The sequence below is a fragment of the Anoplopoma fimbria genome, chromosome 14, assembly GCF_027596085.1.
Source record: "Anoplopoma fimbria isolate UVic2021 breed Golden Eagle Sablefish chromosome 14, Afim_UVic_2022, whole genome shotgun sequence".
NCBI lineage: Eukaryota > Metazoa > Chordata > Actinopteri > Perciformes > Anoplopomatidae > Anoplopoma > Anoplopoma fimbria.
In genome coordinates, this window is record NC_072462.1 from 3,569,992 (window position 1) to 3,595,701 (window position 25,710).

Sequence of the window (25,710 nt, forward strand, 5' to 3'; positions counted from 1 at the left end):
AATATTTTCTCTTTTTTTATTTATCTCTGTGGTTTGAACGGGTGCTGCATGCATGAATCATAGCGTGTTATTCACCAGTGGGAATAAAAAAGGGTGAAAGTGCACGTGTCGGTGTCGGTGTGACTTAACTGTGCATCTTCAGCTATAAATAAGACTCTCTTAACCTGACACCTCGTCTCAACTAGGAGGCTGTGAACTCTCTTGTAAACAGTCAAAAAAAAACAAAAAACCTCTAATACGTGCAAACATTTGCATATTCTTAAACTTAATGTTTTCTGAAACTGCCATAACTACAATTAATGCTAAATTAAACATGGTAACTGTGTGCATCTGTGCCTACATTATCCACAGCAAAAATCAGGCGAAACACTGATGTTTACGCCTGTTTATAGATGCTTTTTTAGTCGATTAGAAGGATTTGTTTTGAGAACAGACAGTGCAGTATTTGTCCTACACATGTGGCCATTTAAAGCTAGTATTTGTTGAGAAGTATTTGCATAAACTCATGCTTCTAGGCCTGAACCCAATGGATCCCATATGGAGCTCAGCAGGGATCCCTGAAGTGCCTGCTGACCTTGAAGAGGAAACTCCCAGATATTCATACAAACATGCAAAAATGTGGCATAAATAAGATATAAACTCAAGTAAATTGGCAATACAATATTGTTATTGTATTTTTTGCAGACTTATGGTTCCTTTTATCATCAGTTTAAATACACTCTAGCGACATCCAGTGTTACAAATAAGCACTTTCCTTTATTTTTACTCTTTAAATCACCTTTTTTTTTTACCTCCACATCGACAGGTGGCAGCTGTGAGTTTTAATAGAATGCAAGCTACCGTTAAACACCACAGAAGAAGAAAAAGAACATAGAATCACAGTAGATAGAATGGATCTGCTAACTCACAGTCTAATAAACACACATTTCCAACACAAAGTTAACCACATTTTTTTTAATTAAGGTGTGAATATAATAACGTTAACTTAAATAAAAAAACTCCCAGATTTCTTCAAATAAACTTCCAATTCTGATGTTGGTAGTGTCTAGTTGGTGTATTTCTATGCTCGGTAGGTGGCTGCAAGCTACCGTTAAACACCACAGAAGAAGAAAAAGAAGCTAGACTTACAGTAGATAGAATGGATCTGCTAATTCACAATCTAATAAACACACATTTCCAACACAAAATTAACCTTTTTTTTTTTTTTAAATTAAGATGTGAATATAATAACATTAACTTAAATAAAAAAACTCCCAGATTTCTTTTAATTAAAGCCCCAATTCTGATGTTGGTAGTGTCTAGCTGGTGTATTTCTATGCTCTAGCCCCTCAGCTGTGTGGTTTCAGTGCTTCAGTGGGTCATTCAGCTTTGTGCAAACCCCAGAAATGGAGCATGTCTCCAGTGTTTGTCCCTCTGTGTCTTCTGAAGAAAACGAACCAGCCACCGACGACAGCTCCTCCACGGAAGACGGACTAGTCGATGCATTCGGCGACCTGGCTGCCCTCCCGGTCGAGGTGGGCGAGAGAAGACCCACGTGTTTGCGGTGCCGGTGAGTGCAGACAGGACAGAAATCCTCCTCCTCCTCCTCCTCTTCCTCCTCATGCATGCTTTAATGTCTTCAACTTTCCTCCCATGCAGTCGTCCTCAGAAGGTGTGTCTCTGTCCTTTTCTTCCACCTCAACCCCTGGAGGTCTCCACATGTCTGTACGTGGTGCAGCATCCTGCAGAGGTGAGTTGTTACCTGTAAAGAACAAGACATGCATTACATTTTACATTATATTACATTGTGTAATGACATGCATGTGCAACACTAGAGACTGCATCTACCTTTTTAAATAATAGGTTCATAATGGATGCAATCTGTCTTAAAAGTGCACATAAAGCAGTGTTCCTGGCTATCATGCTTCTTCCTGTTCATACTGGTATTAACCCTCTCATGCATGAATTATGACAACCTCAGTCAAGTGTTTTTATTGCTCTTTAGGCATGAAAAACAAGATTTGAACTTTAAAAGAGAACTTTTTCAAATAGATTTCTACATGTCCACTCAGGTGGACAGCAGAAGAAATATGTATTTAACAAACAAATGAATAAAATTATATATAAAGATGTGAAAACTATCAAATAATAATACAAAGAAAATGTGCAGACTATCTTTTAAAAAAATAAAAAAATAAGCACCCAGGGCACAAAGCCACAAGACACTGCATGCAGATGTACTTGGTTCTTCGTGTGCATGCAGCATCATGGCATCTGTTTGCATTGTTTGCTTCAGTGGTTTCCGGAGCCAAACCTGATCTCACGGGAGCCTTGGATGAGCAACTATGCCATCATAACCCATGCATATACAAGAAAACAACATTTGAATAGCTGTCCACTGTAGTGACTCTATGCATGAAAGGGCTAATGGATCCCTAACCTGTTCTTCAGATTTGATAACCTGCATGCAGAGCTATGACACTTCTCATGCATATCTCTGGTCCTTACAGTTGATTTGTTTAAGATAAGATAAGATAATCCCTTTATTAGTCCCACAGCGAGGACATTTGTTTATATATTTGGATTTGCACCTTGTTATTATTTGATATGTTATGCTTGCACACTCCCTTTTTTAGTATATTGTTAGATTTCTGAAAGGCACTAAAACATCTCTTATTATAGGGGGTTATTTGCGAGGTTGATATGAATGTATTTAAATATAATAATAATAATAATAATAATAATACATTTTATTTATAGAGTACTCCAAGACGCTTTACAGACATTTAAAAACAGCATATAAAAGCTACACTCTAAAACATAGATAATAAAAATAATAAAGAATAAAGTGCATTCACATGAAGGGTTTCTTTGTGCTAATTTTGCCTGTATGAAGAATGTCAAACTTTGTGTGTCCCCCCACTTCTTAATGTAAAATGCAAACAGGCCAGCTAACAACAATCATTAGCACATCTTTATTAGAGGCTCATGATTATGATCCACTATTCTAACCTCTGGTGTCTTTTCAGGAGAGCAGAGTTCTTCGCACAGTGCCGCTACTTGCTGCCTGTTTGCCACAAGGAAAATGCAACGTCATAGTGGGACGGAGATTCAACGAGGAAAAGTAAGCTGTATTTCCAGTTAACACACTGTTTTCACAACACCATTGTCACTCTTTTCTCTCGTATATTTAGTTTTTGTCTCCCGTCTTTTTATCCTCTCAGACACCCGGAGCTGGCAGCGGTGTGTCGGGACAGCAGGACGCTGATCTTGTACCCGGGTCCCAATTCCCAGAACCTGGAGGAGTTGTTGCAAAACCAGGAAGTAGGAACGGTGAAACACAATGTGATCATCATAGACGGCACCTGGAGCCAGGCCAAAAACATGTTCCTCAAAAACAGCCTGTTCCACCTGCCTAAACAGGTGTGTATGACTGTGTTGTCACTTTAAAGGGGATGGGCTCAGGTGTTAAGAGGAAAAACAGGTTTGATTTGTCATAAACAGTTAGCAACCTTACCTTCCATTGCGTCATTAAGGCCGAGTACAGCTGTCCTAGGCAGGATTTCTATTTTATAATAAATATTGTTTTAATAAAGAAATCAGTAATCATTTTTGTAAATATTCGGCGCAGGTAGTTTTCCACACAACATCAGGACATAGGAGTTGGTTAGACTGTGCAGACTGTCTGTTGCAGCTCTGACTCTAACTTTGGCTTCTACTTATTGTTCCATAACTCCCTGCAGTATTTAATATTTCACAATAAAAGCCACCCTGTGTTTTGCCAGTTCAACACATTTTAATGTGAAGCAGCAGCAGTAGAAATATGTTTGGTTTGAATTAGCATTTACTTGATTCAGCTGAATAGTGAAGCTGTCTCTGTCAATTGGATATCATTTAAAACAGTGCAGCTGTTACTGAGATTAATGATTCCCTGAGTTATTTTTGTGTGAAGGCAATATGAATCCAGTATATGGAGATGTTATTACTGTATGCAGATACATTAAATGACAACAATAAATGGTATCAAAAACAGGGTTTCATTTCATGTAAATAGTTTAATCTATAAAAGCCATTGCCTCCTATATGTCAGTAAAGAGAGAAGGCCACACTTACACTCTAACTACCTCTGCTTTTGGTTTACCAGGTGCAGCTCAGTAGGACTCTTTCCAGTCAGTATGTGATCCGCACACAACCCTCCAACATCTGTCTGTCCACGCTGGAGTGTGCTGCTGTCGCCCTGTCCATCCTGGAGCAGAACGACGAAATCCAAGAGGTGACGTGCTGAAATCATTTGGAGAATTTCATGAGAGACCTGTTCTGTATTTCTTGCTCTACATAAGTCATCATTAATTAGTTTCTTTTTGGCCAATTGGGGGCAGGAGAAACAATCTGTTAAGACAACAAGGACATTTCTGTATCATCAAGGTGACAGTTGCCTATGTACACAGAGTAACATGAGCATTCATTTTGAACTCAGTATGTGTCCAAATCCAATATTCACTCTCATTTTTCATTTTGTTTTTGTCTCCATTAACTCCTGAGAAAAGTATGTCTTTAAGCTGCTAAATGCTCCACCATGTTCAGCAGCTTATTGCTAACTTTTAAAAACAGCTGCCTGTGTCTGGACGTCTGATTAGAGCCCTTTTAGACTGAACCAAAACAGTAAAGATGCAGGACGTAAAAACAAAACCATCAGCTAAAAAAGACCCTAAAATGTTTTGTTGAGCTGAGAAGAACTGCATTAATTCTCTGCAGGTTTATTATTAAGAGCAACCACTTTCACATATATTTAGTAATTTGATATGTTGTTAATTATAGCAGCTTAAAATTTTTAAAGAGACAAGAAATCACTAAAGCCGTATTACCAAATATATACAGTACATAAACGTTTTTTTCCTGAGTTCACTGGATCAAACAAAGGCTGCAATGTGAAATAAATAAATGTATTTTATTTATTTTCACTCTTCCCTTCTACTTCCAGGTTCTGCTGAGGCCTCTGAAAGCCCTGTGCTCCTTCCAGCTGCAGCACGGCGCTCAGGTTCATCACAGCAAGGAGCATCTGCTGAAGAACGGCATGTACGACAAACCCATGCCGAAGAACAAACGCAAGATAAAGAGGATGGAGAAACTCGTCACTGACCACAACGTCTGCCCGAGATGAGGGAGCGACTGAGCGGAGAAGCTCGACTCATCTCTGTATGTCGGCTACGCTGCACAGGACTGTTTCATCAGAGCAGCGTGTGACGGCATCGGGGCAGAGAAAAGGAAACCACTGGACTTTTTTGGGGGGGAGTTTGTTTTATAGATAATTGCTGCTTAATGTAATTTATGTATACGTCATTAATTTAAAATAAATTAACCACACACTTAAGTTGTAATTTAAATGTCATGGTGGGACAATAAATCAGTTTTCGTTGTTTTAAAAACAAATGACATTGTTACTCACTGCGTTTTATAAACATTACGGTGGTTCTGTTTGGATATACATGACACATCTGGAAAGGGTGCTACTCCAAACATCAGCAGCACATACACATTACAGCAGGACAAAAAAGGGAGAATTGAGAATTGTATTGTACTGTATGTGAGGTTGGGAATGTTGATGATGTGAGATCTTTCCAATATACATTAAGGTACAATTTAACTGTAATGTTTTTAAGATATTTTACAAGGATTTTTTAAATTAGATATTACACGTAAGGATTTAAAAGTAAATCTGACTGGACAAGGTCCTGTAAAATAAAAGTATACAAATAAAATGTACATGTTTTTGAATCTTATTTTAGGTCTCAAAGTGTCAATTTTGCCATTTGCAAATGCTGAGAACTGAATTGAATGAGTTAAATCTGCAAAAAAAAAAAGTTGTCATGTCAAACTTATTAATTGTAAACCAGGCAGGTGAAGTTCATTTTTTTTGCCCACAGTTTAGTGGCACTTTTCAACTTGTTAATGTGTTTACAGATAAGAAATATAGATTTAATTAAGAAGATGTACACAAGTAACATCCTGTTAAGAATAATTAAACACTGTTTCTGCCTACTATGCTGTTCTTTGAAGGAAGCTCTGGGACATATTTAATGATAAATGTAAAACTTCTACAGGTATGTGTTACATAACAGCTGTAAAAATGCATGTTATTGCATGTTTCTCTGGCATCTGGTTAAATGCATTTTAGGGGTAAAGGAAAGCCACATGTACTGTATAACAGAAATAGAATGTTAAAATAAAGTACATCAATTAAGAAAATAACAGTAGATAATTAAATAGGGTTATATAATATATTAATATAATTAAGTACAGCTCATATACTTTATGGAAAACAGAAAAAAATGGGTACTTTGGTCAACATATAGAGAGAAATGGCAGTATTTTGTAACATGCCTTGATGCTGCCTGACTTTCTGCTAAATGACTCTCTGTCTAAATATTCTAAATAGTGTATGTGTGCAGAATAAATGATAAATTAAGATTAAATAGGGTTGTATTATATATTAATATAATTAAGTACAGCTGACAGAAATAGAAAGAATGTTAAAATAAAGTAATCAATTAAGAAAATAACATAAAAATATATTATGTTAAAATAAAGCATAAATTAAGAAAATAACAGTAAATGATTAAATATGGTTATATAATATATTAATATAAATAAGTACAGCTCATATACTTCATGGAAAACAGAAAAAAATGGGTACTTTGGTCAACATATGTATGACAGAAATAGAAAAAATGTTAAAATAAAGCACATAAATTAAGAAAATGATTAAATAGGGTTATATTATATCTTATACTTTATGTAAAACAGAAAAAAATGGGTACTTTGGTCAACATATAGAGAGGAATGGCAGTACTTTGTAACATGCCTTGATGCTGCCTGAGGCTGGAGCGCTGCGCATGCGCAGTTGGCCTCGGCTCCGGTCGCGCCGCCATCTTTGTCGGCCGCCCCATTGTTCAGTCAGCGGCTCACACTGCGCAATCACAACCTCTTCACGGCGTTTACAGGCAGCTGCCCGCGACAGTCGTGGACTTTCTCTCGGGTTTGCGACTTGTTCTCGGCCAGCAAGTTGAACAAAATGGACGATGACCAGCCCAAAACCCTGTAAGTGTGCGTGCGTGCGTGTCTGCTGCGTGGATGCTAACACCTAGCTAGCTCAGTTAGCATCCATCTGCAGCGTAAATATGACGTCTTTCTTTCTCATTTTAAAGAGAATTAACGCAGATATTTGGGGTTTTTTGGTGCCGAATTAAAGGTGGACATGTAGGGATTAAACCACGTGTGTGAATCTGCTAGACACTGCTTTTAAATGTGACTTTGAGCATGCAGAAGAGTGAAGTGGTTGTTTTCTCCATGCAGTCTGGTGGAGCCTTCACCTCCAGCCATCTCTGCACAGGCCCTGCAAGGCGATGTCAGGCTGCAGAGATGTGTGCATGGTGTTAAATGTCCCTGGCTGCACTCTCTATTGAATGCACACTGCATTTAAACATTTGCATTGTCTGGAGACATTTGCATTTGCTTTTAAATATCATTTCTGACATGTACTTGTGTGTGTGTGTGTGTGTGTGTGTGTGTGTGTGTGTGTGTGTGTGTGTGTGTGTGTGTGTGTGTGTGTGTGTGTGTGTGTGTGTGTGTGTGTGTGTGTGTGTGTGTGTTTTTGCATTTGCACATGCATCAGTTTTAATTTTTTTTTTTTTTTAAATGCTCAGCTTAAAACACCACAAGAGCTGCAGAGTAAAGCTATAAAGCAAAAAATAAATACAAACACAACACAATTTAGAAAAAAATGGAGACAAGCTGCTCACTTAGTGCCTCAGGATAAAGTTAACATAATGAGATAAAATAATCCTTTATTAGTCCTCACAGCGGGGACATTTACAGGATTACAGCAGCAGAGAGGATTGTGCAAACAAGAGACATAGTAAAAGAAAAACAAGTATTATAAATAAGAAATAAAAACAGTAAAGAATCCACAATAACTGAAATATTAATATATACAGTACCAGTTAAAAGTTTGGACACACCTTCTCATTCAACTACTTTGAAGAATCTAAAATATAAAACATATTCTGGTTTGTTGAGCATTTGTTTGTTTACCACATAATTCCATATGTGTTCCTTCATAGTTTGGATGTCTTCAATATTAATCTACAATGTAGAAAAAAATAAAGAATTGAATGAGAAGGTGTGTCCAAACTTTTGACTGGTACTGTAGTAAAATATATATATATATAAATATAAAGCAAAATGAGCAATAAAAAAACAATAAAGAATCCACAGTAACTGAAATATTATATATACAGACTATTATAAATATTGTATTGCACAGTGTATTTGTATTAGTGTCATGTGGTCTACTGGGAGCAGAGCTGGTTGTGCAACCTGACAGCAGCAGGAATTAGCTACCTCTACTCTATATATAGCAATAGTTGGATGGAAATGCATGCACCTGTTTAATCACCGTTACAAGATGTCACATTTTCTCATCCCAAAACTGTCTTTTGTCCGTTGTAGGTATGTGGGGAATCTGTCCCGGGACGTGACAGAGGCCCTCATCTTGGAGCTGTTTGGCCAGATTGGACCCTGCAAGAGCTGTAAAATGATAGTAGATGTGAGTTTATTTTGTCATCTTTTCCCCCCCTTTTGCCTGAGAATGTGCTTTTATTACAACAGGCGCCTTTGTCAGAACAATCCAAGGGCAACTGTTGTACAACCTATAAGAATTTATATATATATATAGATGTATAGATATTTATTTTTCTCGCCAACCTTGGGATCTGGTTTAGTCATTTGCTCACTATTTCATCCTGTTGATCCACAACATTTCCTCCAAAGTCCAGGATTATTCTGCAGTGTCAACATTAACGTTTTTTTCTTACTTGCCCCCTTACCCCTTTTCAAAATGGTTTAATTATTAGCTGTGATCAAATAACAACAAAGATCAAAGTTACAAGTAATGCTTGATCTTTATTTAAGTAAATTAATCTGGAGTTTCACCCACATCCTCTCATGCCAACAAACTCAACTCCTGTTCCAGGATAATTAAAATGCTCTCTTATGGTTGAGCCCTGTTTTAACCTCGCTTTAATCCTAAATTATGTCATCATATTTATTAAGATTAATAATAATTTTAAGCCTGCTCCAGCTCCTCTGTAAATCACTTGTACTTTGAGGGGAAAAAGAAAATCTTACACCAAAAAGGAGGAAAATTTATATATTTTTTTAGTTTAACGATGGTGTATAATTGTGTTTCTTGTCCACTCCAGACGGCAGGTCATGATCCGTACTGCTTTGTGGAGTTCTATGAGCATAGACATGCCACTGCCACAATCGCAGCCATGAATGGTCGGAAAATACTGGGTAAGGTAAGCTATCATATCTCTCCTGGGCGAGTCAACTGTGGCGTGGCTGGGTGGGCATTGGTTCAAATGAAGCAGCTGGAAAAACTTGTATCTTTTTTAGATCATATCTTTCTTCCTTGTTCCCGCTCCCCTGTGATTTCCCCTGTGCACATTATTCTTCTGAAAAGACAGCGGTGGAAACACCAGACACCCTGTAATGTCACTGTTATGAATTCCAAAAAAACATAATGTCTAAATATTCGACATTGTGAACTTTTAGTTTTTTTTTTTTTAAATTTGTTTCCTGGTTACTTGCTATCAAGTGATTGGATTCAATACACAAAAACCATGTTAGATTTAAATTAATTAAAATAAAATCACTAGATTATTATAGTGTATTCTGCCCTTTTCTGTGTTATCCCCCCCTCACAGTTTTAGGTTTAGAAGGCTAAAAGATGGTGCTACTATTTTATTCCTCTAAATAGAAGCAAATTCATTATAGGACTTTAACATCTCCTTAACATCTATTCAGGAATCATCATTTTTATTGTACAATAATATCATTTAATTTTGTGTTTAAGCAGTCAGTTTTGCATCCTAGGGACTTTTTTAACTGAAGTAAATAAATGGTATTATTTATATTTTCTCAAACAACAGGATTGTTTGGTATATATAAAAAAAACAAGGTGACATAATGAGGTGTCTTGTTTGTCCTGTTTTTAGTTTAATATTATAGAAAACTATGAAACCCAGAAAATATCCACATTTTACTTTATATTATAAAGTGGATCAGAATACGAACACATTTAGGTTATGTTGCCAAATAATTGTCCCTCCACATGTTATGTATTGTGTGTCAGGGTCAGTTGTCACCACAGTTTCAACAAATACTGAACATTACAGGTTTTAAAGGTTGTCGCTTTATATGACATTAAAATCATACCTAATAATAATAAACTAATAATTTACATTGTGTATATATACACCAGTGTAAACAAAGTGCTTTTTGAGCTTCTTATCGTCACTTAATGCATCATTCTATCTGTTTAAATTAAGATTTTCCTTAAAGTGAGTTTGCCATCATGTTTGATTGATTAATTGATTGATTGATTGAACATGGCCCTGCTGCGTAATCATGCTACATGTCTTTGATCTACTTGAATTGATGCTCTTCTTTCCGCTCACATCTCTACTGCTGTGTGTTCTTTTGCAAAGTTATTTCCACGTAGAATCCACATAAGAGCAACTTCAAGAGAAATACATTCAGTTGAAAATATTTTATCCTCAACAGGTATTGAAGGACCATTTGAGGAGTATAACAAGTTCGTAAAAATCACTTGTTTGTAAGTCCCTTGTTATTTGGACCTTACTTCCTACAGTTTTGCTCCAAATTTTTTTACTTGACTGAGACTGAAATGTTCCTGATTATGAAGGTGAAATCATGATATCCCTTTAATGTTCTCCACTGTATTTTTTACTGTTTTATTAACTAATGCAAAGGTATGTAAAATTAGATAATAACAATGGATGAATCAGTTTGTAGTGGTGGTTTAAAAACCCACGTATGTCCTACAGGGACCACCTTATGAAAACAAATTCTCAATCACAGAATATAAAAGTAAACTGGTGTGTGTGACAAAAACCTCTAATCAAAGAGAAAAGCACCTTCCTCCCTTATGCAAGCGAACTTCACTTCTCACCTTGTATCCTCTTCCTCCCGCTTTCGACATCTGTCTCTCCTGCAGGAGGTCAAGGTCAACTGGGCCACGACGCCAACCAGCCAAAAGAAAGACACAAGTAGTAAGTAGTTTATCAAGGTTACATGCTTTCTTTAGTGTTTCAAGGTAGAAAATATCATCACTTTCCATATACAATACTCGGCATAGACGGGAGAGACATTGCGTTCCTTCAGTGCTACAGTTAAAAACAATATTGTTAGTATATTTCTATTTATTTCTGTCTCATTCCAAACATCTAGCTCATCCCTCAGTGTTGCCTTTTACAAAACTTGCCAATACTGGTAATAAATATAACAAATACGAAAAGATAAATAATGAAACACATTATAAAGTACTTGGAAATGACACATTCAAAAGAGCTGTACTCTGACAAAGTATTGTGCAGTTCTTTGTAATTAACACAAAAATACCCGATGCAATTTAATTAAAAGTACAGAAAAATCTGAATAAAACCGACATGTAAACATGATGATACCGGCAACAAAACAATGGAAGTCTTACAAAATGGCAACAGGAATTTACCATTTATTATTTTAGTAAATAAAGTTCTTAATAGTCATACTTGTCAGGTTGTCAGTGTTCTTATCTTTGACACACTGATATCATACTATATTTGTTTTTACTTTGTTAAATTGTTGTTTCTATGAACCACAATGTGAGCGTGTGTTTTTTGTTTTCTTTAGGTCACTTCCACGTCTTTGTTGGAGATTTAAGTCCTGAAATCACCACAGATGACATAAAAGCAGCTTTTGCTCCATTTGGGAAAATATCGTAAGTGTATTCTCATGATAATTTATTACTATATTTTATTCTATATTGCCAATTTAGATCAGATGGGCTACATCATTAGCATATTAGAAATCAATTTTTATAACGTTATTGATGGATATTTAATGTTTCTGGGGTTTAACCTCCTACTCTTGACATTGTACATTTTTTTAACTAATGTTTCCCCCAGTGTTAGATCCCTGTGTTTTTATCTGCTGTTTCTTTCTGTAAAACACTTTGTAACCTTCTTAAGAAAAGTGCTTCATAGATATTATTTTTCTTAATGTCAACAAATCCTATGAAAAGATCGAAACCAGCAATGTGTTGGTTCGTTTCCCAACACTATCTCTGGCACTCAACAACAAACCCATTGGTTTCTATTAAAGTTGTGAACGGGTAACAAATATAAAGTTTATGTAATTAACCTTTCTTTAAAAGGTTGAGTAAAATATAACAGCTGGTTACTCTAGTTTTAAAGCAAATGTTACTCAAAACAGGTGGAAAAAAGCTAATTTGTTTGGGACTATTTTTAGCGGAAGATTAATCCCAATTTGGTGGTTTAGTGATTATATATAGTAGATTAATTCATTGTTGATTGTGGTATTTTTATGGGATTTGTTAACAATAAGAAGACTATAGAATATAAGTCAGCATTTGGTTTATGCAATAAACAAACACACCATAAACACTTCTGTATATACAACTTTAATTTTCCCTATTTCAATTTTATGATATGATTTATGATATTAAATAATAGTTAATATAATTAACTGAATTTGTTGACTGACTGTGTTGTATTTGTCCACAGGGATTGTCGAGTGGTGAAAGACATGGCCACAGGTAAATCTAAAGGCTATGGCTTTGTCTCCTTCTTCAACAAATGGGTAAGTGTGCCAGTAATGCCCATGCCTGCCCATAGCAGACTCTGATTGTTAGCGTAGCTGAAGCTCAGGGTTTTACAAACAGTGACACGTTTCTGTGTTTTGTGTCGGTGACTCAGGAGTTTTGCATGTTTTTTTTTTTTCCTCTTTGCGTGATCAGGATGCGGAGAACGCCATACAGCAGATGGGAGGACAGTGGTTGGGAGGAAGGCAGATCAGGACCAACTGGGCCACCAGGAAGCCTGCTCCTAAAACTACAAACGAGAGTAAGTTCACTGTAATAGAATTAAAGAAGAATAAGTCGATGTTCTGTATCTCAGCTCTCCTACTTATTGTACTTTCTGAATCACCTGAGAACACAAAATAATTTTAAATTTACATTTTTTGTTTCTCACCAGACCAATAAAAACTTCACCTTATGTGCCTAAATAATGAAATATACATTTTTACTTCAGCACATACTCTAGAGGCACATAATTGTATTTTTACATTTTGAGAAAAGACAACAAATTAAAGAGAAACCTGCTCTGATTCTTCATTTAGCACCCAGTACCAAGCAGCTATCCTTTGATGAGGTGGTGAACCAGTCCAGCCCCAGCAACTGCACCGTCTACTGCGGGGGGGTCACAACAGGTCTCACAGGTGAGTTGTGTTTTCCATAAAAACCAAGCTGCAGGTGTAGGAGCACTTCTTTCAATATGGAATATTAATGATTTTCTTTTCTTTGCAGAGCAAATCATGAGACAGACCTTCTCACCTTTTGGCCAAATAATGGAAATCCGGGTTTTCCCAGACAAAGGCTACTCATTTGTGAGGTGAGGTGACTTTCTGATTGACCTGTCAGACATTTATTTGATGCAATGATGGTTTTAACAGTCACATTGGAACTAGAGATGCACTGATTGGAATTTTCTTGGCTGATTCTTTTAAGTCTGACTTACCAATTTACTTTCCAAGAACTATAATTGACAGCAAGGCAGCATGGAGCTGTCCCACAAAATAACTTAAAATAACCTTCTAAGATTCAAAATGTTATCCTTTAACTTTGTTATTGTCATCTATAGTGGTTATTAGCTTAAAAACATACAATTTAAATAATTCAGGAAATAAATGATAGCATTTTTATTTAGATAATTGCTTTGATTTAAAAAAAAAAAGTTTTAATTATGCATTATAAGAGGCTTTGAGCTTGTGTCAGAAAAGTTAAACAGGTCATAATTCCCTCTTTAGTATCCATTTTATATTGCTGTAAAAAATACAACTACTTTATACAACTGAATGTACTCAAGTTTTTCTTGTGTTTGATTAAGTTAGTTGTTCCAAATGTTTTTAAGGTTGAGAGATGACAGATTAAAAATCTGAAATACAAGTTTGTTTTCGGTGCATCTCTAATATGAACCTCACTTTTTGTGCATGATTGATATTAAACAGTCCGTCTCTTTTCTGTGTGCAGGTTCAACTCCCATGAAGCAGCAGCTCATGCCATCGTATCCGTCAACGGTACATCCATAGACGGCTACGTGGTGAAGTGTTATTGGGGCAAAGAAACGACAGACATGGTTAGCCCCATCCAGCAGGTTCAGATGCCACAGGTATGTACAAAGGACGGACTGCTTACATTATAATAAATCCCTTCTGGACTCATCAATAATCTCACTGTGCTGAAATCTGATATTTCGCCTCTTAAATCAGCAGAACACGGTGAGTTTTGCGGCTCAGCCCTACAGCCAGTGGGGTCAGTGGTACAGCAACACAGCCGCCCAGCAGATCGGTCAGTATGTGCCCAACGGATGGCAGGTGCCGAGCTACGGAGTCTACGGACAGACCTGGGATCAGCAGGGCTACAAGTGAGTACGACAGATGACGCAGGATCAAAGGAAAAGCTTTCGTGCAAACCTTGTTTTTATGCTGTCGGGTTGTTTCGTTCTACTTGCCCGAGCCTGTTGGTCTCTTTCTCTGCCGGTTGCTATCACCACGGCAACACTAAATGGCTGTAATCAGGTTGTGTGATTAGTTTGTCATTTGCTTTGTGATAAAGAGCAGCAGCAGCAGGAAGTTTTCATTTCGGAATATGGGACTATTTTGTGCGCTGTGTGTTTTCGTTGACAAAGGTTTGCAGTGGAAATGATTTTGCTAGATGTGCGTTTGGGACAAGGAGACAATAACTTAAATCTCAAAAAAACTCACAGGATAGCTTTGAAATCTGCACACGAATCTGCCTTAGTTACGCCTTAATACAGGTGAATAAATCCAGCTTAAATGTGCAGTGGTGGAAGAAGTATTCAGATCTTTTACTCAAGCAAAAGTAGCAATACTACTGTGTAAAATGACTCCAGTATAAGTCCTGTATTAAACCTAGTCGATCTAGCAAGGTGTTGATTTGTATTTTGTATAAGCTGTAGTGGGGGAAAAAACGCAATATTTTCCTCCAAAACCTTGTGGAGTAGAAGTATAAAGTAGCTAGTAAAGTACCTCAAAATACAGCACTTGAGTACTTCCACTTATGCGTATGTCTCTTATTAGGATAAAGTCTTAATGCAATACTTTTATTTTTTCTGAGCGACATAGTTATGTCTTCGTTGGCCTGATTACAAATCTGACAGCCAATCAGCTCCAATCAAGTCAAGTGGGAGGTGGAAATAAACCAGAAGCTCTATCATAATAGCCCAAAAATGACAGAAGAAGAATAACTTGGCAGCTATAATTCATTTACAAAGATAGCTTAAAATCTTTCCACAAACGCGGATGAATCCTATTGATAAACTAAGAGCGAGACATAAGTTCACAGGCTCTCCCTCAGATCATATAAGCGCTACAATTACGTCCTCTGGCTTTCGTCCTAAACGTATCGTTTCTGTCTGCCATTACAGTCAATTACATGCCGGCGCCGGATGGACAGGCGTGGGCGCCGTGAGCAACGGGGGCATGGTGGAGCCCGGCCAGGGCGTCAACGGGACGGTGCTCACCAACACGGCCGGCATGAGCGCCACCGGCTACCACACCCACTGATCACCAACCACAGGCGAGGGCCACGAGGATGACACTCTGCTGGAGGAGGGGGGAGGAGGAAGGAGGGCATTAGATGAGCTCTCTCTGTCACCACACAGTTATTCTGTTAGAGAAGCTGGTACGCCATTTTCTTTTTTAAATCAACCTTTACCAGCCCATAACTTCACCCACTGCCCAAATCTGCAAGTGTAAAGAAATTAAATCCACTCAAGAACACTTAAACACACGTCAAACTAATGCTCCTTCCTGGGCTCATTTTATTGTTTGGCGTATTTTTGTAATGCCTGCAGAAAACCGGCCAAAATGTAAATTATACGACCGTGTTTAGATATTTCTAGCACAGCCACGTTTTTAATTTAAAGAGGAACATCAACTTATTATAGTAAAACACCAAGTTTGTTGGTTTTCAGCCCCTCCGAGCCAAAGAGCAGGGGCATAATTTTATACCAATGTTAAACAATCACACAGAGAGAAGAGGCCACCAACTTTTCAAACAGACAGCACTCATTAATCCATAGTAAGTAATATAAGTAAGCGGTGCAACGTCTTTTGTTTTTTTACTCAATTAGAAACCTCTCGCTCCCACTTCTGGTCTGTCCACATGTCACTAAAGTGAACAAACGCGTCCAAGACAGTTCTCAGGGTGTTGTCGAAGTCATTCTGTGAAATGTAGGAAATCACTGAGCAGACGAAGTAGGCAGGTTGAGGGGTAAGCAGAAAAAAAACAAAAACACAAAACAAGTAAAAATCAGCGCTCCTTCACTTTCATCTCCCCTGGAACGGACTGAACAGGCTGAAGAGAATCCGGTCTGTGGATTAGAAATGTGTGTGTGTGTGCGCTTGCGTGTGTGTGTGTGCGTGTGTGTGCATGAGCATGAACTGATGCTTTTACACACAAGAACAATGTCCAGTTCATCTTCCCCTGAAACAGAAAGGACTACGCCATTTTTTTTTTTGCAAAAGATAAAATTGTGTAATTTTCTTTTTTTTGTTTTTGTTTTGAGCAACTTTAAAATTATGACGTTGTATAAAGAGCTTTTGCATTTTTTTTTTTTTGCATTTCATTTTGGGACTGTCATAAAGAAACGTTGACACCGTCGAAAAATCATCCGACACGAGAAACCTTTTTATGTTTGTTTATAAAAACACTAAGTGTCAACTGTCGACTTTATTTTTTAAATTAGATTTTCAATATCTCAAATGAACCAATTGCAGGGATTACTGCCACTCTTATCTTACTTATAGGCAGATAAATATTGCACAACTTAGGGTTATCTTTTCACAAAATTTGAAATACTAGGTTGTGGTTTTTTTTTTTTCTTCTTAAATGTTTTTTGCATTCCACATTCTTTTGTCTGTTTTTTATGTATATAACCAAACAGTCTGTTCAATTGTACTGAATCTGTATAAAGACAACGTGTTAATTAAGGAAGCGAGCTAGCTTCTGGTTGGGCTGATCGACGCCACATACAGCTGTTTGACCGTAGCATCCCTGTCCAGTGCCGGTCCGTGTACAGTAGAGACAGTGCAACATTTGATTCTTCCAGCGGCTCGGACGAAAAAGCAGCGTTGCTATGCAATGCAAGAGCCTTTTTTTTTTTTTTTTTTTCGATTGACAAGTAATACATAATTTATTCTGTCTTAAACCTAAATAATTGTTTTTATAGATCAAGAAACAACCATTATGAGAATCCAAGTTTTGCACTGTGGCCACCGTCATTTTTAATAGAGTTAAAAAAAAAAATCCATTGTGTTGCCTTATCAGTGAGTTACTTTTTTTTTATTTAACCAAAAAATCATCCAGGAGTAGGTGGTGCCTAAGAATGTTTTCAACCTATGTTTTGGCGAGGGAAGGTCTGTCGATGCTTCAGTAACATGGTTTGAGTTTTTGCTTTGTCCCATTAAAATGCTGATGCTTCAAACAGATCCCAGTAACAATGTTTACATCTTATCTTTGAAACCACAGTGGACGGTTTGACGAAACTTCACTGGTTGTGGTTGACTTAATTTGTCTCGCGCATGTTTTATATTTAGTGTGCCGACTTCGTATTTTTCAAATTCTTTTACCAAAGTCACAAAGTTGCCTGGTACTGTCACGGTTATAGATCATTTTCATGTGCTATTTTTTCTCTTGATTATTTATTTAGTCCTTGAAATGTAAACCAAAAGCTTCAAAGTGTCTTCAAATGTTTTGTATTGTCCAACCAAAAGTCCTAAACTTAATTATGTTCAGTTTTATATCATATATGACAAAAAATAGCAGAACATCTTTCACATTTGAGAAGCTGGACAAGATTGAGATCTTATGGTATTTTGCTTGAAAAATGAAATTACTTAATACTCTTATCATATTTGCTGATTAGTTTTAATCCCTTAATAATTTCATCCTGAAATAGTACTATGAACAATTTAAAAATGGTAGTTTCTAAATGTAATGCTTTTTTTTCTTTTTTGTAACTTAACAATTAGTAAATACATAAGTAAATCAAACTGCAGCAATTTACATTATACTTCATTTATTTGTTTTATATAATTGTAAACAGAATATATTTGGGTTTTGGACTTTTGGTTGAACCAAACAAGACATCTGAAGACTTAAGGAAACCCCAATGAACATTTGTCTCAGTGTTTGGACATTTTTATAGACAATTACTCTTTTAACTTGTAAAGTTAGAAGGTTTTTATTTGTCATTGTACGACAGGGTTGCCAAACGACAATTTAGATTGTCACAAAACCCCAATTATATTAAATATAAAGATAATATATGTATATGTTGATTGTAATATAAATATATATTATTTTTTTAACAGTTAACGTTAAAGGAAAATTGACACCTAACTTTAAATTAAGGTATAAAGCCCTGTAAAGCTATACTTTGGGACATTGGTTCTTTGAGTTCTTATATACAGTCTATGCTTGTATCTGACTTTAGAGGGATGCTTCTATAGCTAAGAACACTGGTAATAGCTCAAACACACATTTATAATATATATAATGCATATAGAGTGTTTATAACGGGTAAAAACGACCAGAAAACATCTAAAAACCTATTTAAACTCAAGAATCCAGCCACCAGTCTACTTCAACTACATTTCCCATGAGCCCCCGCTCCCCATTTTTTTTTCCACCACGTGATCGCCTCCGACCAATGGGGAGTGTCGTTACAGGCGCAATGCGGCTGTCGGGATGTAAGGAGGAATGGCGACGGTCGAGACGGTTTTGCAGGCCAGAGTCACCAAACAGGAGCTGAACGCAGGTAGTTTGAACGTTTCTCACGCAGTAAACTCGTGTGTGTGACCTGGTTGTGTTTGCAAAGAGGTGGAGCTGCATTTTAACATTTACATGAAACATTTGTTGCATTATAAAGCATTTAACTGTGTCAAATTGATTGCAAAACTTAAGAAAGCAATAAGGTTTTGAATATAGTTTATTAATGCAAGTTCACTTTTTGCATAAAAGATGCATTGATTAAACTGATTATTTTTTTATATGCATGCAACTTTAAACTACTGCAATACTGATATTTACTGCCACTGCACATATTCTACATATTCTCCTAATATATACTATATTACATAATGGAATTAAGATTTATTATATGCATAACTATCTGTACCCCCAGATAATCTATCACTATGTGTGTGTGTATAGATATGCAAAAAAGAATAATACAAAATATCAATTAAGCTGATTTTTCACTTTACTCTTATTTTTTTTTTTATATACATTACTGTTTAAATCTTTGAAATCACCATATTCCTTTAATAATGGCTATTTAAAAACAGTATAATTTGGTTACCTAATGTGTTATTTATCGTTTAAATACTTTTGCCCCCAGAAGAAGAAGAATTGACTGATTCCCACAGTGTTGCATTATTGAACCATGACGGTGCAGCAGTGAAGAGCTTTGCTAAACCAACATGTTTCCTGTTAAATATAGCTTTTAATAGGCTGCATTTTTGTGAAACACCTGACAATGAAACAGGAAGCTGCTCTTATTTAAATCTGCACACATTTAATGCTGACTTCCTGTTTATTTTACCAAGAATGGGTGATTTATTCTAAGCTTATTCAACTGTTGCCCTTTTAATTGTCAATCTGGTGCAACCAAATGTACAACCTTTGGTTCTCCATGCACAAAAAACAACAAAATGTATTTCTAGAGAGGACTTTCTACAACCTAAAAGCATGACAGATCATTCAGACATATAGTGAACAGTACTGTAGGTCACTATTTTCTTTAATCTCCACACAAATGTACGTTTCATTTTCCTTCTTCATCCAGGTTTGAATCCCTTCTGTCCCCACTAAACTGAGAATCACAAAATGGAAACTGAAGTAACAGTGACCACCTCATCGAGCGTGGTCTCATCCTCCACTCCCCAGACCTTCACCGCTCAGGCCAACCTGGCAGCAAAGCAGAGAGACAACAGAAAGAACACATCCGCAACCCCGGCCTTCCTCTCCAACCTGGGGAGGGCCACCCTGCGGGGGATTCGCAGGTGTCCGCAGTGTGGCGTCTACAACGGCACCCGGGGGCTCAGCTGCAAGAACAAAGCGTGCGGGGTCTCCCTCAGAAATGCTTCCCCGGCGGCGGGCAGGAGCAGCAAGAAATGTGGCGTGGAGGTGGTGAGGGTGATAATAGACAGTGAGGAGGGGATGGAGAAAGAGGGTGAAGGTGTAGGAGAAGGTGGAGGAGGAGGAGGAGGAGTCCTGGGCGGCGGCTCAAGCTCAGGTGTGCAGGTGTTTTCGGTGTGTCACAGAGGAAGAGGAGCCACAGCTACCCAGTTTGGCTTTGTTGAACTCGTCCCCACGGATACGGCCATAGCGACAGGTGACGGCGCCACCCTGCTGACCCGCATCAACCTTGGGCGCTGCTTTTTGCCCTCGTGCAGGCAGGGTCAAAGGTCAAATCAGGGCGAGACAGAATCCATGGCGGCCAGTTCCAAACAGTCCTCGGACAGCCTCTGCGTCCACATCAAGCAAGCGATCGAGTGTCGGAGCAGCGCCACGCCGCTGACCCTAAAGAGCTCCGTCCTGGAGGCTTTGCAGGCCTCCATTCAAGCCAGGAAGGAGCTGTGGAGGCTGGCCACGGAGTCTCCGGGCCCCCTGGTGCAGCGCGTAGCAAAAGAAACCCTGGTGGTGAAGTGCCACGTGGATTCCCAGAATCCTCTGGGGCTTCTGCATCTCACTGTGGGAGCAGGTGGACTGTCTGAGGGTTTAAAGAGGGAGGAGAAAAGGAGCAGAGAGCAGCAGCAGAACGCCGTCTTTCACTGTGCCTGTCAGGTCAGCGGCGGCAGGAAGAGTAAACATGGCGTTGATGCAACGGGTGGATCCATCAACTCACATCCTCCGTCTCCCAGCTCGGTCACGTCACAGCCCTGCTTACACTTCTACGCCTGTGTGTGCGCCTTTGCGAGTGATGAGAAGCTGGCGTCAGAGTTTGCTGCTTTCATCAAGTACACCCCCAGTGGTAAAGTAAACTGAGCCCGATGATTTCTATCTGTGTTTTTACATTTTGGAAAAATACTTGCTTAGAGTTAGATGAGACTTCCTACTTGGTGCCTAAAAAACAACAAAAAAAGTCAGAATGCAGACTTATACAACAGTCCTGCAACAAACCCAACCATCATCAAGGTTATAGAAGTGCTTCTGTTATTTAGTCGTCCCTCATTGATATAAATGGGATGAATTTACATTAGAAACAGTTTAACACAACACAATTCAACACCACAAACTAAAGCCTCCAAAACAATCATAAAGTTAAAGCAAAACACCTCTTAAACATAAAAAACTTTATGAAGGTAGGATTTAATGCAGGGATGTAGTAGCCTGCATACGCATTAGTAAGGAAGGCATCAGTGACTCGTACCTTGAGATAATTCAAACAGAGCCAGGCTAACTGTTCCCACCCGTTCCCAGTCTTTATGCTAAGCTAAGCTAGTTTTCTTGTGGCTCTATTCTCAGCAAGAAAGAAGAAGAAAATATGCATTATTACCAAATGTTATTTTGTTTTTATATGATCTGTTGCTTATAAAATATTTTTCTACGTTCGTCCTCTCAGGTGTTCAGCATAACTCTACCAGTAGGGTAGTGAGTCCCAGTGAGAAGCCTCCGCAACAGGCCGACCCGGTCAACTCTCATCCCAAAACAAAGAAACTTCGTCTGGATGAATCTCTCTCTGGTGGTTTTTATTGTCATACCTCCTCAAAAAAATATCTGTCATCACTACATTAAAGCAGGATGATTCTCCAAAAGCATGTTTGTCTGAATCTTCCACTGTCCTCCCTTGCTCTTTCCATCTTTATCTTCCTCGTCATTCTTTTAATTTCTCTGCCTCCACTCAGCCCCCTCGGTGGCCTCCATCTCTGGGGCGGGGAAGGAGGGAGTGTCGGCCTTCGGCCTGAGGAAACCCGGTCAGAGGAAAGCCCCTGGTGCTGGAGGGCTGAAGGCTCCAGGTGCTGCCTGTCCGCCCTCCTCTCCCTGCCTTTTTTTCATCTTTCTGCTGCCTTAAATCTGTGTGTCAAAGAGCCTTACATCGTCTTAGACATCTGTCTCTATCTTTATCATCCCACGGTCTAATCCTGCAGCACTAATCCTGATCCAGTGTTGAAAAAGAAACAGGGTCGCACTGCAGTGGGCATATTTTAACATTTCATTTGAAAACATTTGCAGGCCTTTCTTTTAATTACACTTTACAGACTTTAAAGACTAAATATCTGGTTGGTGTGTGGTCCACCTAGAACCTTAAAGAAGATAATAAAGGAGTGTTTGTGGTGTTACTAATAGTCTGTGTGTTTGTGTGTCAGGGAGTACGCAGGTCGTGGATGAGCGTACGGTGACGATGGGCTTCCAGCAGTGGTTGGCCAGCGTCACAGAGAGGATCCACCAGACGATGCACTACCAGTTTGATGGTAAAGATGATTAATAGCTCCTTTAATAGACTGCATGTTGATGATGAATTTCAATGCATCAATCAATGTATTCAATGCAAAGAGTTAGATGAAAATATTGATACCACTCTGATGTCTGCAGGGTAAATATATGGCTACAGCTGTTAGCTTAGCTTAGCATAAAGACTGGAAACAGCTGAAAATAGCTAGCCTGTCTTTGTACAATGGTAACAATGATAAATCTCACTTATTCGCATGTTATGTCTCATTTAGTTTAATACCTGAACCAAAATGTAAGAGGAAAAACAATTTCTTGGCTGGATAAGTAAAGCTAAGCTAACTGTGGCTGTGTCCTGTGATGGAAACACTGGCAAAAACTGCAAAAAATAAAGTTTGAGACAACTAAAATCTGAGAATAAACTGTTTATGGGATTTTTGGTGTTGATGTTTTTCCATCAGGGAAACCAGAACCTCTGGTGTACCACATACCGCAGGAGTTCTTCAACGCTCTGCAGCATCGTCTGTCGCTCGGCTCCAAGAAGAGGAGGCTGCCCAACTTCACAACAGGTGGAACAACATAATGTACTAAATTATATTGATTATGTAATTAGACATCATTAATTTAGTCATTGTTATCACACCACCTGAAAATCTGGAGCCACAAGTGTCTGTGGTGCATTGTACCCAGATGTCTCAATGATGGAAAGTAACTAAGTACATTTTGTACTTTACTTGAGTATTTCCATTCCATACTTGTACTCCACCTCATTATGGGGGCAATAATTGTGCTTTTTAAACCACTACATTTATTATACTTTGCAGAATCAGATTCTTGATACTTAATATGTAAAGCAACTAATTAATTATCATGTTTGATTATAGGTTAAGCTACCCATCAGTATATTAAGTAATTAAAACGAGTTAAATTAAACTGATAAACATATTAATGATTAAAAAAATAAATGTTACTTGTTGAATTGAACAGTTTGTGATCAGCCGTACCTGGTTATTAGAAAATAACTATATATTATAATTTATTTAATTCTGAAAAGGACGGTTCTGCATGACGTGTTTTTTTATTTTTGGTTATTTTAAGTATATTTTAATCATAATAAGTAAGTAAAGTTTCTAATGCAGTGGAGGATTTCTACGCTGTGGTATTGCTTCTTTACTCAACTAAAATATATGAATACTTCTTCCACCACTGAATTATTAATGACGTTTTACTTGTAATAAACTTTTACATTTTTACATTTAAATTATCTAAATGCGTCTTCCAAACCACAAATAAGTGAACAAACTCTTTCTCTCTCTTTTGTCTGTTTGTGTTGACGTCAGCGTTTGTGAGGAATGATGGATTTTCTCTCGGCTCTTTCTCCAAATACACCTGGCACATCACTAATCTAATGCAGGTCAAACGCATCTTTGACACCTCAGAGGTAAATTATTATGATTTATCCCCCTTTGCTTTTACAGTTTCATGTTGATTTTCTCAGTAAAACCTTTACACAGTACAGCTGTGATAAAGCAGGGAAGATATCTCTAAACATACATTAAACTTACATTCTTATTACCTCTTTATTCCCCTCCACCTCACTGTTTGTCCATCAGTTGCCTCTCGAGCTCTCTCAGAGTTTTGTAAAGAACGCTGACGGCTCTTATTCACGTTTTCACTGCCCCGAGCCTCCGCCCGAACCAGAACTACCGGAGGGATACAGGACGGATCGGCCGCAGGCTATACGACCGATGGAGCTTCGCACCTTCCTCAAAGTCGGTGAGTGTTTGTTTATACATATAGAAACATATCACCAAGAAGTGGGTTGTATTTGTTCACCTCGTCACTTTGTCTCTGCAGGACCGGCGGATCAGAAGGAGTCCGGTCCGTTTGTGATCGAGTGGATCCCGGACGTTCTGCCTCGCTGTCACGTGGGAGAGCTCAGGATCAGCTTTGAATTCGGCCACCAGCAGAGCGGTCAGCCGGAGAACTGCGAGAAAACGAGTGCCGTGGAGAAAGGAGGTCGTAACAAGTCGGACTCGACCCAAACCAAACACACGAAGGCTGTTGAAATCCTTCAGCTGGTTGTCTAATGACAGGAACCAGTGTCGAAACCTGCACTCATTCATTATAACTGCCTCTGGGATGACGGATATGGATTTATATGACTCACTATGTGACTTACCCCATCCATCAGTATTATATTATGCAAGGTATGGATAATCAATTGCCATGTGAATTACACAGTGTATTATTGATCAGTATTTTTACAGTCTAGTCTGTGATGGAGCACTTGGCATAATGCCTTTTACTCACTGTTAAATATTCATAATATAAAACTCACAAATAAAAAACAAAACAATAAAATAAGTATATTTTTGGAAATGTATCTCTTAACTTATGGCTTCAACATTTTTTACTCAAGACAGATCATACAACCAGTAATAATAAATAAGAACTCTTTCTCTTTAAATGTGCATATATTTCTTGAAATTTGTCAGTGTTTTTCACAACAGGTAAACGCGTTGGTTCCTTTGGGAAAATAATATTATATATATATATATATATATATATATATATATATATATATAGAAGGATTTTTTTGTTTTGCTTTGTATGTGTAAAGAAAATAAAACACATTTAATGGATGAAATCTTTAAGGATAAATAATACTTTCAAGACTGGATAATGCTAATGTTGACATTTATGTATCTTGGTGAAATGTCTTCACAACTATTGATACAATCTCGGTAACATTTTGTACAGACATTCATGTTCCCCCTCTGGATGAATTGTAGGAACTTCTCATCCGGCACCATTATCACGTCAAAATTTGAATTTGTCCATGTTTTGGTTCATGTGACCAAATGGCTTCAAACTCAATGACATTCCAATCAAACCCTCAGACTTCCACCAGCAGGTGGAGACAAACACCTTTTATTTTACCAACAGGGGAATAGATTAAAGCTTTTCAAGCAAATCCAAGTAGAGAAGGTGGAATACATGATAAATATCACCAATTTACAAGATGCTATTAAATGAGAAAAGTTAATCTACAGGAGAATAAATATTTAAAAGCGATACAGAATGCGTAAGAACCTACCTGCATT

The 25,710-nt window shown here is 37.9% G+C and overlaps 3 protein-coding genes across 7 annotated transcripts; all 3 read left to right on the top strand.

The window, feature by feature from the left end:
* Positions 1 to 1,115: 1,115 nt before the first annotated feature.
* Positions 1,116 to 5,863, top strand: dtwd2 (DTW domain containing 2). Its single transcript, XM_054612844.1, has 6 exons — positions 1,116 to 1,549; positions 1,639 to 1,729; positions 3,009 to 3,103; positions 3,204 to 3,402; positions 4,124 to 4,252; positions 4,961 to 5,863. Exons 1-6 carry the CDS (start codon positions 1,386 to 1,388, stop codon positions 5,138 to 5,140), a joined length of 858 nt encoding a protein of 285 aa, XP_054468819.1. The 5' UTR covers positions 1,116 to 1,385; the 3' UTR covers positions 5,141 to 5,863.
* A 1,006-nt stretch (positions 5,864 to 6,869) lies between these two features.
* LOC129102073 (cytotoxic granule associated RNA binding protein TIA1-like) lies at positions 6,870 to 17,637 on the top strand. 2 transcript variants are annotated; one of them, XM_054612017.1, is made up of 12 exons: positions 6,870 to 7,077; positions 8,488 to 8,584; positions 9,240 to 9,338; positions 11,060 to 11,114; positions 11,737 to 11,824; positions 12,630 to 12,705; positions 12,863 to 12,968; positions 13,246 to 13,344; positions 13,433 to 13,517; positions 14,156 to 14,294; positions 14,395 to 14,549; positions 15,573 to 17,637. In XM_054612017.1, exons 1-12 carry the CDS (start codon positions 7,052 to 7,054, stop codon positions 15,709 to 15,711), a joined length of 1,164 nt encoding a protein of 387 aa, XP_054467992.1. In that variant the 5' UTR covers positions 6,870 to 7,051; the 3' UTR covers positions 15,712 to 17,637. The 2 variants fall into 2 exon arrangements, with proteins under 2 accessions (XP_054467992.1, XP_054467993.1); XM_054612018.1 differs by having other exon boundaries at positions 14,398 to 14,549.
* Positions 17,638 to 18,879: 1,242 nt separating this feature from the next.
* c14h2orf42 (chromosome 14 C2orf42 homolog) lies at positions 18,880 to 25,116 on the top strand. Of its 4 annotated transcripts, XM_054612023.1 has the most exons (9): positions 18,880 to 18,968; positions 19,998 to 21,185; positions 21,777 to 21,896; positions 22,060 to 22,170; positions 22,522 to 22,626; positions 23,065 to 23,172; positions 23,944 to 24,044; positions 24,217 to 24,379; positions 24,461 to 25,116. In XM_054612023.1, the coding sequence occupies exons 2-9, from the start codon at positions 20,039 to 20,041 to the stop codon at positions 24,691 to 24,693; spliced, it is 2,088 nt and encodes a 695-aa protein (XP_054467998.1). In that variant the 5' UTR covers positions 18,880 to 18,968; positions 19,998 to 20,038; the 3' UTR covers positions 24,694 to 25,116. The 4 variants fall into 4 exon arrangements, with proteins under 4 accessions (XP_054467998.1, XP_054467994.1, XP_054467997.1 ...); XM_054612019.1 differs by lacking the exon at positions 22,060 to 22,170; XM_054612022.1 differs by lacking the exon at positions 22,060 to 22,170 and having other exon boundaries at positions 24,217 to 24,375; positions 24,461 to 24,585.
* The last annotated feature ends 594 nt before the right edge of the window (positions 25,117 to 25,710 follow it).

Excerpts from the sequence above, each read along its gene's own strand:
- dtwd2 (XM_054612844.1), top strand. The coding sequence starts at position 1,386 with ATGGAGCATGTCTCCAGTGTTTGTCCCTCTGTGTCTTCTGAAGAAAAC. Across the intron at positions 3,104-3,203 it reads CGGAGATTCAACGAGGAAAA|ACACCCGGAGCTGGCAGCGG; the intron begins GTAAGCTGTATT and ends TTATCCTCTCAG. Across the intron at positions 4,253-4,960 it reads AGAACGACGAAATCCAAGAG|GTTCTGCTGAGGCCTCTGAA; the intron begins GTGACGTGCTGA and ends TTCTACTTCCAG.
- LOC129102073 (XM_054612017.1), top strand. The coding sequence starts at position 7,052 with ATGGACGATGACCAGCCCAAAACCCT. Across the intron at positions 9,339-11,059 it reads GTCGGAAAATACTGGGTAAG|GAGGTCAAGGTCAACTGGGC; the intron begins GTAAGCTATCAT and ends TCTCTCCTGCAG. Across the intron at positions 14,550-15,572 it reads TGGGATCAGCAGGGCTACAA|TCAATTACATGCCGGCGCCG; the intron begins GTGAGTACGACA and ends CTGCCATTACAG.
- c14h2orf42 (XM_054612023.1), top strand. The coding sequence starts at position 20,039 with ATGGAAACTGAAGTAACAGTGACCACCTCATCGAGCGTGGTCTCATCC. Across the intron at positions 22,627-23,064 it reads GATGCACTACCAGTTTGATG|GGAAACCAGAACCTCTGGTG; the intron begins GTAAAGATGATT and ends TTTTTCCATCAG. Across the intron at positions 24,380-24,460 it reads TCGCACCTTCCTCAAAGTCG|GACCGGCGGATCAGAAGGAG; the intron begins GTGAGTGTTTGT and ends TTGTCTCTGCAG.